Source organism: Papio anubis, chromosome 4 (assembly GCF_008728515.1).
Source record: "Papio anubis isolate 15944 chromosome 4, Panubis1.0, whole genome shotgun sequence".
Taxonomy (NCBI): Eukaryota; Metazoa; Chordata; class Mammalia; order Primates; family Cercopithecidae; genus Papio; species Papio anubis.
Genome location: NC_044979.1, coordinates 71,416,268 through 71,429,328, shown reverse-complemented (window position 1 = coordinate 71,429,328; position 13,061 = coordinate 71,416,268). Strand labels below are relative to the sequence as shown.

The 13,061-nt window shown below is 34.5% G+C and overlaps 1 protein-coding gene across 6 annotated transcripts in view; it reads right to left on the bottom strand.

The window, feature by feature from the left end:
• The window catches only part of ANKIB1 (ankyrin repeat and IBR domain containing 1), a 155,984-nt gene continuing 142,923 nt past the window's right edge, over positions 1 to 13,061 (bottom strand). For 4 of the 6 annotated variants that reach the window (XM_021936050.2, XM_021936055.2, XM_021936052.2 and 1 more), the window contains 6 exons: positions 11,255 to 11,400; positions 10,029 to 10,207; positions 9,083 to 9,134; positions 4,893 to 5,004; positions 3,517 to 3,653; positions 1 to 3,167 (listed from right to left, as the gene is read on the bottom strand). In XM_021936050.2, the coding sequence (XP_021791742.1) occupies positions 2,430 to 3,167; positions 3,517 to 3,653; positions 4,893 to 5,004; positions 9,083 to 9,134; positions 10,029 to 10,207; positions 11,255 to 11,400 (1,364 nt within the window). In that variant the 3' untranslated portion in view covers positions 1 to 2,429. The remainder of the gene's footprint in view (positions 3,168 to 3,516; positions 3,654 to 4,892; positions 5,005 to 9,082; positions 9,135 to 10,028; positions 10,208 to 11,254; positions 11,401 to 13,061) is intronic. The other 2 variants (XM_021936053.2, XM_021936054.2) reach the window with 2 other exon arrangements.

Genomic DNA, 13,061 nt, shown 5'->3' with positions numbered 1-13,061 from the left:
TAGTTTAAGTAATAAATGTTTAATCAAAGAATTTTACATATTATTAACAGCATTCATTTGGCCAAACATCTACACGTTTGTAGAATCCTACTGTATATAAAGTGGGAATGTATCAAGTATAGACTATGAAAGTGCAAATAACAAGTCAAGGTTAGATTAACTGTTTTTTTTTACATTATAAAATTAACTTGTTTACAAAATAGGCTTTGCCAAACTTCATTACTGAATTGTAAAGTCAATGACTGTGTTGTTTTTAAAATATGTACCAAGGAAATACAAATTGGATAATGATCATTTTTCATGCTCAGGAGAGAACAGCACAGAAATAAAGGATACTGCACAAGGAGCAAGGAAACCAGAACCCATTGTGTACACTATCTTCACACAGAGCATTCTTTCTCACCTTAACTGCAGTTGTGCAAGATGCCTCAATGTGATGCAAAGACTCTATATTGGAAAAATTACAACTTGGTCTAAAAACTTATTGGTGTTGATATTTTTAATCCAAAATAAATTTGTAAAAAAATCCTTTAATGGACTATTTCAGTTTAATATACAGTAATACACTGTAGATAAAGTTAATATTTCCCCCCACTAACTTTAAGAGGGATTGATATCAATGTTTCTGATCACTGGAGAAATAAAAACTAATGTGGACCTTTGATATCCATGGCATAAGAGGATTTCCACTAGTTTATCCTAAGAGGATCTGGGGAATATTAAATATTCTAATATAGTGTCCTAGCAATATGAATTTTAAGTACAAGGATATTTCAAAATCAGGGTTTAGAAAAAAAAGTAATCAAAAACCATAATCACATCTCTTGTGGATAACAATACTAATATAACTTTTTACCCAGCCCAGGATTTGCCTGTACAAACTCAGAACTGAAAGTTTGGTATCTGTAGATTTCTGGTAACAATCTGGCAAAACACTAAATTGGAGGGTTGTACTTATCTATTTTGCTTATGTTATGCTAGTTTTGATAATATTTAAGTAAAACAGCCATTCCAACAGTTTACTCTAGTTTTAATTACACACTGTACCATTGTATCTTAATTACAACTAAGACCAGTATTTTCTTCACAGTAAGACACCGATAACTAGGAAGTTGATTTTTTTCAACACTAAACAGTAATCACACAGCAAATGAGTATTGCGCAATAGAACACACACATGTCAGCATTTGCTAATTAGGCAAACAAACTGATGGAACATTTAGTTATATTTAGTGTAAAAGCAAGGCCATGGGTGGTTTTATGGAGGTCTTTGCAATTCATAGCATAGTTACTTCAGAAGAGACATTGAAATTTGAATTACTCACTTATTTAACTGGCAACTATCCATTTAGGTTAGGCAAAGGCACGGTAACATGTTGCGCAGGATGTTTTATTGAATTTCTTAATAATCGTGGGATTTACTATAACTCATGAAAACTCCACTTTTTTTTCTATTTTATAAAACACCATTAAAAGTAATTGCACCCATCAGTAATTAGAATGCACTGTAAAATTGTGAAAACAAATAACTATGATTGCACTTCCAATAAAGTGTCTCTTAAAATACAGCACCGCTGTTGCTAATCAACTGTATTTTAATATTAAAATAAACTGTTTTTAACAGCAGCATTAGGTTTAGTTAACTTAAGCTACAGGCTACATTTATATAAATGCAGTCTCCATGGCAACAAAAACCCATTTAATTCTGGAATATCATTGCTACCAAGTGGCACCTTTTACTCCCGAGAACGCTGACACTGCCCTGGAGCACTCTAGGATGCTGCACACCTAAATGCCTTGTTAGTCAGCGCACAAGTCAGAGTTTGGCACAGTTGGACTGTAAATAGACATGAAAGGAAATCTTTGATTCATGTGAAACTAAAACTAATCACACTTGTGGTAGATGTGGTACTAAAGAGACTTCAATTCACATTGCTCAGACAAAAAGGAAGTTACGGAAGAGCACAAAGAGATTGAAGACATATATGTTATCGGATCTATCCAAAATAAATTTCTAGAATGAAGAAAACTTTTTTTTTTTTTTTTTTAAAGGAAAGCCACCCAAAGATTAGGCAGTAAGCCTTTAGTTTAAATGTTCAATAAAGTATTGTCAAGTCTAGGCTAAATAGAGGACTGCATTTTCTTGAAGAGTGTGGAATACAACTTATTTCATTTTTGTTTCTCTTTCTCTTGCTCTTCTTTTTGTCAGCAAAAAGGGGAAAAGCTATTCAATTAAATACAAAGGAAATTCCCTGTAAGGTTAAAATAAAAAATGAAGCTACCATTCAAGGGAACTCCTTTGGATTCAACCCTAATGTCAGTGGTTTATCACTGAGTTGGAATTAAGTGAATCAAAGTCTCTATCAAGCATACTCCACCTAGCATACCATCTGTAACTGTAATTCACTTAGAGCCCAGATGTGTGCAGTTCACACTAAATGTACTTGTTCAAGCCAGTCACTTGAGGTTTGAGGTGTTTGACTTGAAACATCTGAACCATCTCCTCTGTTGGCCGCCTCATTACCACTGTCACCAGCTTGAGACACTGCTTCCTCAGCCAGAATATTTTCTTCCAAAGGATTTTCTTCTATCTGGGTTCCTCTATCTTCACTGACACTGGCATCTTCAAACACTGAATCTTCTGGCAGCACCAGTTCCACATCCTTCACACCTTCTGACCCATCTTTGATACAGGGGAGCTGGGAATCTGCACTGATTTCTGTAGTTGCTGGAGGAATCAGGGCAATACTCTGAGGGTTCATGTCATGAAACCAAGCCATGATGTTGCCAAGAAGATTGTCATTGATGTTGGGGTCCTGGCCAGCTGAGTCAGGGTCACTAGCTGAGGGACAGAAATCACTTCTTGCCTCACTGAGAGGGTGTGAACTCAGGGTGTCAGTTGAAAATGGGTCACTCTCTGCTCCTAGTCTCATGAGGCTGTCACCAAGTTCCAAGAGCTCAGAGCTGCTCAATGCAGCCCGAGGGCTATCTGTATTTCTGGGGACAGAGTCCAGCCTGGAAGGTAAAGAAGTGCCTATTGCACCTAAGGATGCTTCATTACTGAGGAAGTCTCTAGTTTCTTCATCGAGGGTCAGCCCAGACTCTTGCAGTGATAACTGTATTGCAAGAAGTATATTGGGATCATCTTCATCCAAGGAACTCAGAGCCTGAAGCAACAGAAAGCAAAACTACTGTAAAATTTGACTAAAGAAAAACTAATTTAACTCAATCAGGTTTACCACTCTTCCTTTACCAACGGATTATTAATTTTATTTATACAGAAAAATTATTTTATCTACTAAAATCTTATATTTTTCTCCATGCCCATGCTAAAGGAAAAAAAATACCTTAAAATGAATCTAAAATATAGGAAAATCTTTTCCTGCAGCACATCTTTAAACTAAAGATTTTAGAATGGAAAGAAGAAACAGGAAAGTGATGAAAGTAACAACAGGAAACCACACTCAACAGACAAACAGTAAAAGCATAGGCAATGAGGCTGCTCAGAAAGGCTACCTGAAGAGAGTCCTGGTTTTCAGAGCGACTGGCAGGGGTGTAGTCACGCAGGGAAGAGCTGTGCAGCACACTCATAGATGCAGAACTTACCACGGATGTGCCAGGCCTGCGGCTGCTGCTGCCGCCTTCTGGAATATCTGTTTCAAAGCAATTGGTACCAAAGACAATTTAGTGACAAGTAAGACTCATTTATTTTTTTCATACACCTGGTTGTTTAGATTGGCAATTTCTCTTTCAGTGCTGGGGAAAACTTGTGTTGACATGTTCACTTAATCTTTCTGGGATTTCTCATCCATATTTGTCTTAATGAGCAATAATATATATGATACTATCACTTCAAATCCATGATTTTTTACCTTTTTTTTTTCTTTTTGAGATGGAGTCTTGCTTTGTCAACGACCTAGCTGGAGTGCAGTGGTGCAATCTTGGCTCACTGCAACCTCTGCCTCCTGGGTTCAAGCGATTCTCCTGCCTCAGCCTCCTGAGTGGTTGGGACTACAGACGTGCGCCACCATGCCTGGCTAATTTTTGTATTTTTAGTAGAGATGGGGTTTCATCATGTTGGTCAGGATGGTCTCCATCTCCTGACCTTGTGATGTGCACACCTTGGCCTCCCAAAGTGCTGGGATGACGGGCATGAGCCACCGTGCCTGGCTGACTTTTACATTTTTGCTTGCAGTCTATATGGTTCTTTTCATAAATGCAAGTGCTACTATCCATTTCTCTTTTTTTGTTAAGCAATAACTAGTAAAGGTTTTTCATTTTTAGATTTCTTAAAATTAAATAATTTGGGATTTACAATAGTCTGAAGAGCAAATCTTTAGTCCCATTGATCCTGACATTATAGTCAGAAGATTTTCACTTATTAATTTAACATTTAAAAGTTGAATAATTAAAATAATTTATCTCTAATGCCAGAAATTCTCTCTTAAATAATGTCTACAGGACAACTAAGGCTAGAAGACAAATATTCCATGAACACAAAAACAGTATCAATCAATAAGACAGTTAACTGAGTGCTTCACTAGGTGCTTAAATGTTTTAGAAGCATTATCTAATTTAATACTCACAATGAGCCTATAAGGTGGCACTATTATTATTGTGTCTTTAGAATGTGGAAACAACCTTAGAGAGGCTGTGACCTAAGTTACACAGCTAATATGCAGCAGAGATGGGGTCATGAAGCCAAGTTTGCCTGACTTCACAGACCATGCTCCTAACTCCTCTGATTTTCTGTGTCTTGTCACAACAGACGCATCTGCATATTTATTGTATATCTAAATGACAAACTCGTTCACAAACATTTATATCAGCCAGTTTGAAAGATAAATTCAAGAGAACTATGGGATTAAACCATACTCAACCCAAGGACTTACCTAAAGTGCTTTCACTTGGCTCATCAGGGTCTGGAGGATTACTGAGTAGACTGTGAACGTCTCCTCGACGACGCTGTCTGTGCCTCCTCCGATACTGAAATTCAGCATATTCCTGCATAAACCAAAGGTTATAAAATACAAGAGAGCATGCAATTTTTAAAATGCAAATAAAATAAACTACACACTTTTTTCCAGGGGAAAAAGTTTGTGATTTTATACACATCTTATAAAATCACTTGGCTGAAACATCAGGTTTTGCCATGCCAAGGAAACACAAAAGGTAAAATGGAAAGTTTTCAACAGTCATTACAATTGCCTAAATTAGGAATACTTGCAAGCCCCAATGCTACATTAGAACACCCCTATTTCATATGCCTGATGATTTCAAGAATCTTGTTATCTAATTAACACTACAATCATATTACTCATTTAAGTAAGGCTTTCCTTGAAGGGAGGTTTTTTATTTTTTTATTTTTAGAGTCAGGAGCTTGCTATGTTGCTTAGGCTGGTCTTGAACTCCTGGCCTCAAGCAATCCCTACTACTCGGCCTCCTAGGTAGCTGGGATTACAGGTGTGAGCCATTGCACCTGGACACGAAAGTGGTTTTAAAAAAGTGACTGGGGGCAGGTGCGGTGGCTCACGCCTATAATCCTAGTGCTGTGGGAGGCCAAAGCAGGCAGATCACCTGATGTCAGGAGTTTGAGACCAGCCTGGCCAACATGGTGAAACCCCATCTCTACTAAAAATACAAAAAATTAGCCGGGCATGGGGGTGGGCACCTGTAATCCCAGCTACTCGGGAGGCTGAGGCAGGAGTATCACTTGAACCCAGGAGGTGGAGATTGCAGTGAGCCAAGATTGTGCCACTGCACTCCAGCCTGGGCAACAGGAGCAAGACTCCATCACAAACAAACAAAAACAAAAACAAAAACAAAACAAAACAAAAAAAGTGACTGGGATACATGTAACAGAAAAAGAAAAAAAGGAACAACAGTAAAAAAGAACACACACTATTAAGTAGTTGCCAGATTGTTGGATTTTCTATTCTTTGGGACTGCTACATACCATATTCACAAATCGAATAACTAGATTAAAAGACAAATGTTAGGTTAGCTTTAAAATAAGATGCTTATTTAGCTTCTTTTCTATATAAGTCAATATGTGGTGCTATTTACAACACAGGAAGGGGAAACGTTTTCTATTTAGCATATGGGATGAACACAGACTTAGGCAGATGTCCTCAGTCTATTTTACATTTGTGACAATGTTTAAAGTGAGTTTGTTATCACCAGAGGGTACAACCTGGGACCATCTGCTATTACCTGGGTATAAATGTGACAGAAGGGAAGAGAATAAAAGAGAAAGGAAGAGAAGAGAGGAGGCCAGGGTACATGATACCAACATAAAAAAGCTAATTTAGACAATCATTATGGTGTTTTTCCATGATAAACACTAAGATACTCAACTTTATGATTATCCTGGTTACCCTAGAATATTCAATATGCTTATATTGTGAAAGTACTAGGAGTAGGTGAAGACAAATTTTGTATCACAAATAAAACTTTCATATCATACTACTCTGGTGACTTTATTTAAACTTCTTCATTTATATAAGTAGTTGGACTCCTAAGAAGTGGGAGGCATCCTGTTAGGTTAGAAACTAATAAATGAAAGATACTCCAAGTGCCCTGAAGGTTTATACAGGTTCTTTAAAATGCCTTGCTGAGGTGGGGCATCATTTCCTCTTTTCCTACAGGCCCATGATCTCAAACTGATGACTTACTAAGTGTCATCAAGGCTCAACAGACCAGTGAGGAACACCAGCTACATTTCTTAGACAAAGATGGTATGAAAATTTTATCTCAATTCAAGGTTTATATTAGGGATAATTTGCTGACTTTGTAAACTTGATAATGGTACAAAGTTATGCATTAAACTATTACTGACCATAGACTATACATATTTCCAATTTAAGAAAATGAAACCGTTTAAAAGCAACTGCAAAAGAAACTTGTATATCTAATCGTCTGACAGAAAACTCTCAGATGGCATTCTCTCATGATGCAACAGGCTTAAATATATTGTTCTCATAAAATTTATCTGAAAATTTCCAAGGATTCCTAAGATCTTCAAGAATGTATATTAAAAGGGTTTAGTCAGTATACTCCAAATGGTTTGAGAATGTTAAGGATACAGAGAAGACTAAAATGTTCTAAGATTTACAGAGGGAGAGGCTATAAGGAGCTGTTTTAAGTAATAATTGCAACAATTTTGTCAGTGGCTTAATGAGATGCTTTAATCCTAGAACTTCCATGGGGTATCACCATCCACATTGTAAAGATGAGAAATTAAGAAAGAACATAGCCTAGGATCTAATAAGTTACACTTAGAACTTGAATTCAGGTGTTCCTCAGACTTTATGCTATTTCCACTGAGCTCCACTGCCTTTAAAGTAGCATAAAACAAACCTTTATGCTTGCCAGACTCAAGTTAAATTGAAAAGAGTACAATGAAATTAACTTCACTGAAAAAAATATAAATTCAATCTAAGTCTACTGAAGTTGGTAACCTTGTTTTTCCCCTCACTATTAAGGCAGAGAGCTATTTTTCAAAAATATAACTCTGGCAGTTACTCGATAGTCATACATATGCAGAATTTGAAAGTCTAACAATGTGTAGTAATTCTTTATATCTGCAATAAGGTTTATGTAAAAGCCTAGTGTTTCAATGTGTCAAAGACTAAAGAAAACTAAAAGTAAATAATTTCTAAAAAATTATCAATTCATAAAAAATAAAGTAACAGTCATATTAGTAGGCCCTCAATATTCAAGGACAAATATTTCATGATTCCTTAAGTTTCTGTCAGAGCCAGAAGCTGCAAGATGATACACATACATGCTTGTGAATACACTGATGAAGGTTTTATTTATTTTTGCTAAATAGTGTTTCTACCTTAAAACACGGAAATCATTAGTATTTTTTTTTCTTTTATAATTTCAGTTTGCTTATTCTTCCTTTTATGTGGAAGTTTTCCACAATATCCCCGAAGCTGTAAATGTATTAAAACATAGAAATAATAAATGCAGGATCAGATAAAGGTTCATAATTAGTTTTAAAATGAAAATTTCATTAATATATCACAATTTAAAAAATAATTTAAGTGAATTTAAAATGTCCAGATCAGGGCTCTAAGCACAATTTTTTTCAAGTCAATATTTTCTTGGATGTATCTACCAATACAAAAACCACAGGTGATTGCAAGTATCTTCAGCAGCTGAAAAGAGAAAGTATCTGATTTAAACAAGCCACAGTCATGCCTGGATAATAATCAATTTCATTGTCTTTCAATTGCAGGTAACAAATGGGTTATACATTACAAACAAAGTTCTCCTCATTTGTTCTGTACCCTTCCAAAAATTAAGTTGAAGGGTTATCATATTATAGGCATCAAATACTGGTTAATAAAGAGCAAAGATGGAAAGAGAGAAGTAGAGAGAATTGCTAAAACCATTTTAAAATCAGACTCAACAGTGACAGTGGCAATTTAAATCTCAGAAAACAGTTATGTGATTAAGAGTTTCACTCTGTCTTATTTTTATTTGGCACAACTGCTATCTGTAGTGTTAGTAATTTAGACCTTCTGTATTTTAAAACGGTATATTAATAATGACAACAAAAAAATAAGAAGAGTGAAAGTCTTGAAGATAAGCAGAACGCAACTAAGCAAAGCATTTCTTTATGCATACACATTATTAATGTCAAGTTTTCCACTTTAGCAACTGATTATAAATCAATTCCCTCAGGTTGTTGCATTAACCTTAAAAATGGATTGTTCTTTTATATTTTTAATAGTTTCAGACTAAAACAATATTATGACTAGAAATGCATTTCTAATAAACTGTCTCTCTATTAACAAATTAGAGGATATTTTCCAAAAATGTATATTGTAAATTTGCCTTAATTCTGACTACTCAGTAATTGAAAACAATAAAAGAGTAATGCATTTAACAATGTGGTGATATACCAATACCACATAAATAGCTAAATGTAGGCTCTGTCAAGGATTTTTGTTACAAAAGAAAGACAGCACTGCTGATAATCTCAGTAGGATTTAGAATAGATAAGGATGCAAATGCAAGCACAATTGCAGTAAGAAAAAATACAAAAACAAAAACCCCATAAAACAATTACCTCTGGTGATGCAAATCCTAAATATTCCCAATCCCATGTTCCACCAGCAAAGCTACAAAGAAATTAGACATACCATTTGATTTAATATCAGTACTACAAAGTATATACAATCAGATCCTTGCCCTTTGAACATTACTTTAAATTCCTCTGTTGAAACTTGCTTAACCAAAGTAGATCAACTATTAAAACAGAATTAAAATGATAATTTCATTATTTCTTTCAAATTCTAAGTTTTTATGTTTCTGTAAAAATGATCAAAAAATAAAAATTACCATGTTATAACAAAGTATTTTATAACCGCTTCTATTTTTATTTTACAAGTAAATATTTACTCATAAATATTACATAAAAATAGGATCAAAGGAATTTATGTAAAATAGTGCCAAAGGAATGTTTAATGCTTATAATTATTGTAAATAGGAAAGTATGCTTCAATTTACAGAAGTAGTATGAGTATGTAAAATAAAACAACCACAACTCAAGTGATCTTTAGTGGATGAGTTTATCACTTGAATAACTACAAATATCAAATTTCTCTTTCTTTCACAACTTCTTAATACAAAAATACAAATATGACCATAACAAGCTGGCAAAGTTTCCAAATTCCACATCATGAGATGTTTATAACTATCAAATCACTATATATATTACATATTTGAAATGATACATTAGAATACTTTTAATTATGAGTTCACCTGAAATGTGAAATTAACCTAGGTTAATTTAGTCTAAGGAGCTACACAATGATAAACAAAAAATAACAAGAAAAACAGAAATAGCATGGAGGGAAAAAAAAATCACCAAAAAAAGTTAACATACTTTTATGAGCTATCCATATTTTAGGTGTAAATAATTTCCAAGAATATGAACCCTAGTTGGATAAAACATAAAACTGCTGGCATTTGTGGCTGGAGCCAGGATGATTTCCAGTGTACATCCTTCTTACCTGCGCCTTGGAGCTTCTGGTGAGTCTGCAGGAGCTACTCCCCGAGCCACAGATGCCAGGAATTCTTGCCTCTTCTGCTGTACAAGGCATGCTGCTTTGATGATCTTGTGGCGGGGTGTGCGAAGGTAAGGCCTATTGACTTTCTGGGCAAGGTCTTCAGTGACCATTTCTAGGTCTGTCTATAGCAAGCAGAGAAAAAAAAAAGATCACAGGCTTCATAGGTTAATCAATAGCAAATCCAGAGTCTATGTGGTTTCTCAGTTAAATCTAACTCTTGAAGTAAGAAACTAGTTCAAATTTTGAAATAACTTCCTATGTAATGTATTTTCTATTTTGTACATGTTTTCTAGATTATGAACGAGAAAGAAGGATTATATATAAAATCATGTGAAATTTTAAAAAAGCACTTATTTGATAGGCATTTATAGAAATGAAATTGGTATAGACTACAAAGAAGCAGTGAGTATAGCAGCTGTTTACAAGGAATTTATAATCTGTCTATGTGAAAAAAACTAATACATTTCAATGTACCATACAAGCAAATGCACGATGCCATAGTGCAGACTATATAAAAGTGCTAAGGAATTTGAATTAAGGCAAGACGACAGTGATCGGGGTCAAGTCTGGAAGGCTGTATGGAGAAAATGAGTACTGATCCTTGATAGAAATGTAGGATATAAATTAGCAAAGGACAGTTCAAAGGGTGACATGAAAACTGTAACAGGAGAAAGTTTAGTGGCTTCAAAAGAAAAGAAATGTACAATGAAGTTATTTAGCTATAGTGATGCTAACTGGCTTAGGTGTTTTTGTTTTTTAAATACTGTAACTTTTTCAGTTGTATTTAAAAAATAAACTGGTAAATAGCAACTTTCTCATCTTGTAGGTAATGTGGGTTGTTTCATCTTTGATGATAAAATTCTTAATTACATAATCAGAAATATGCCTGATTTCAAACATCAACCAGTTTAAAACAAAGACAAAAATGCTATAGGAAATGTTTGCATCACTCATAACTCATTCAGACCTGCAGAGTGACAAATTTAAACAAAGAAAATTTCAATTTATTAGTGGTAACTTTTCCTTTATTTAAAAACTATTTAAAAAATGAAAAGAAAATTGTTTTACTGATCATGTCCACATGAAATAAAATAAGTGGTTTGAAAAAGGAAAAACTCTGTATTTCATAATAACTGCTGCTATTTAAATGTAATTAAAAAATATCTTACTTGCATTAGTTCGAAAATTTCTTTCTTTGTGCTTTTAGGTTCCAAGAAAAATCCATATGGATAAGAACACTTGAGAATGCGCCGAGTTTTTAAGAGCACATGAACTGCATCTTCAATGAAAGTGGTATCTGGACAGCCTCCTTCAGCTAAAAAGTAATTGAGGCACAGTGAATTTGTTTTTGCAAATATGCCATTTGTAATATTAATTAAACAATGATTTTTCTGAAAAAAGAAAAAAGAAGGATCATTAGGACAAAAACTGTTTTAAGTAACTGTCTGAAAATACTTATTTGAACCAAACTAAAAAACCACATAAAATACTCATGTGTGACATGTATGTGTTTATAAAAGAAGTATATGCCCCAGCAGCCCAGGAGCACTGATGGTATTCATAAAGGAATGCACATACTCATCTTGGATTCTGGTCTCACTCCATTGGTAAGCAAATCTAGCTTTAGGTCAACCAAAAGGTTCTAGGCTTTACTTTTTCAGATTATCCCTGGCAGAATTTCCCTGCGTAACAATGAGAACAAATGCCTTTTCTAAGTTGCTTATAAAAAGAGCCTAATTATGTAAAATCAAAACTGTAAGGAAAAAGATACAACATTCTGGCAAACAACTAGACAACTAATCCTAGTTAATAAAAAAATCCAGAGAAAGAAAGAAGGGGAGGAAGAATGAGGAAGATGGAAGACGAAATTGCCTTAACATCTGAGACTTTTTGTTCTAAGAATATCATTATAACAGTCTAGGTTTTCACTTAACTGAAAAAAAAAAAAAAAACAAAAAATAAAAACCAGAAATTAAGTACGAGAATCTAAGTTTGCAAATACTTTAGAAAATCATATTATTTTGGATGCCTGTAGAAAGAAATTCAGTGTGTGTACACAAACTGACATACAGACTACCCTGAGATTTCTGACGTATGTGAGAAATGTGTGAAGTTTTGCTTCTTCCCTTTAAATTGCTGTACCTTCTTGTTTTTTCCCCCTAATTTGTTATGCTGCCTGGAACTTCCAGAATGCTGAATAGAAGCAATAATTCACATCTACAAATATTGAATGTTGTTAAGTGTCAGGCACAGCTGGAAGCACTAGGGATGCATTAGTGACCAGACAAAAATCCCTGCTGAAGAGCTGTATGACTTGTGAGGATTTTTTTCCTCTCAATTTATACTGTGGACAATACTTCAAGAGTTTGATATTGCCTAACACAGTTATATCTTTAATGAAGTCTAAGAACTAATAATTAACAAGCAGGCTATACTGCTATTGACATATTCTTCCCCACTCCATTTAACTTATGGTATTGTCTTGACTAGGGAATTATCCTAATGGAAAGGATTTTAATATTCATTATTTTGATAAACTGGAGCAACCCAAGTATAACATCACATTTTTCACCTTAAAATGTACTTTTCATATGTAAGCTATTATTTTTAAAAGGTGACTTTTTAAAACAAAAATAACAGAACCTGCACCCTGTGTAGTCATTTTGGGTTATTATATTCTAATGATGCTATCAATACTCAATTCATATTTTGGAATATTCTTATAAAACTTATAATTTAGGACCCACACGTTAGCTCCACCTCATGGCTTTGCTTTTTGACCCCAATGTTCATTATTTACCAGTGAAATGATTTCTCTGCAAACTGTTACTGACTTCCACATCCTTAGGCACTCTGCTAAATTTTCTCAATAATTTTTGGGTATTCAGTTACTTGACAATTGGGTAGCACGTGTATCTTGCTCCTCTAAGTCAGTGATGTCCTTTAGGACCCATCCACTTTTCCCAACATTGTAGA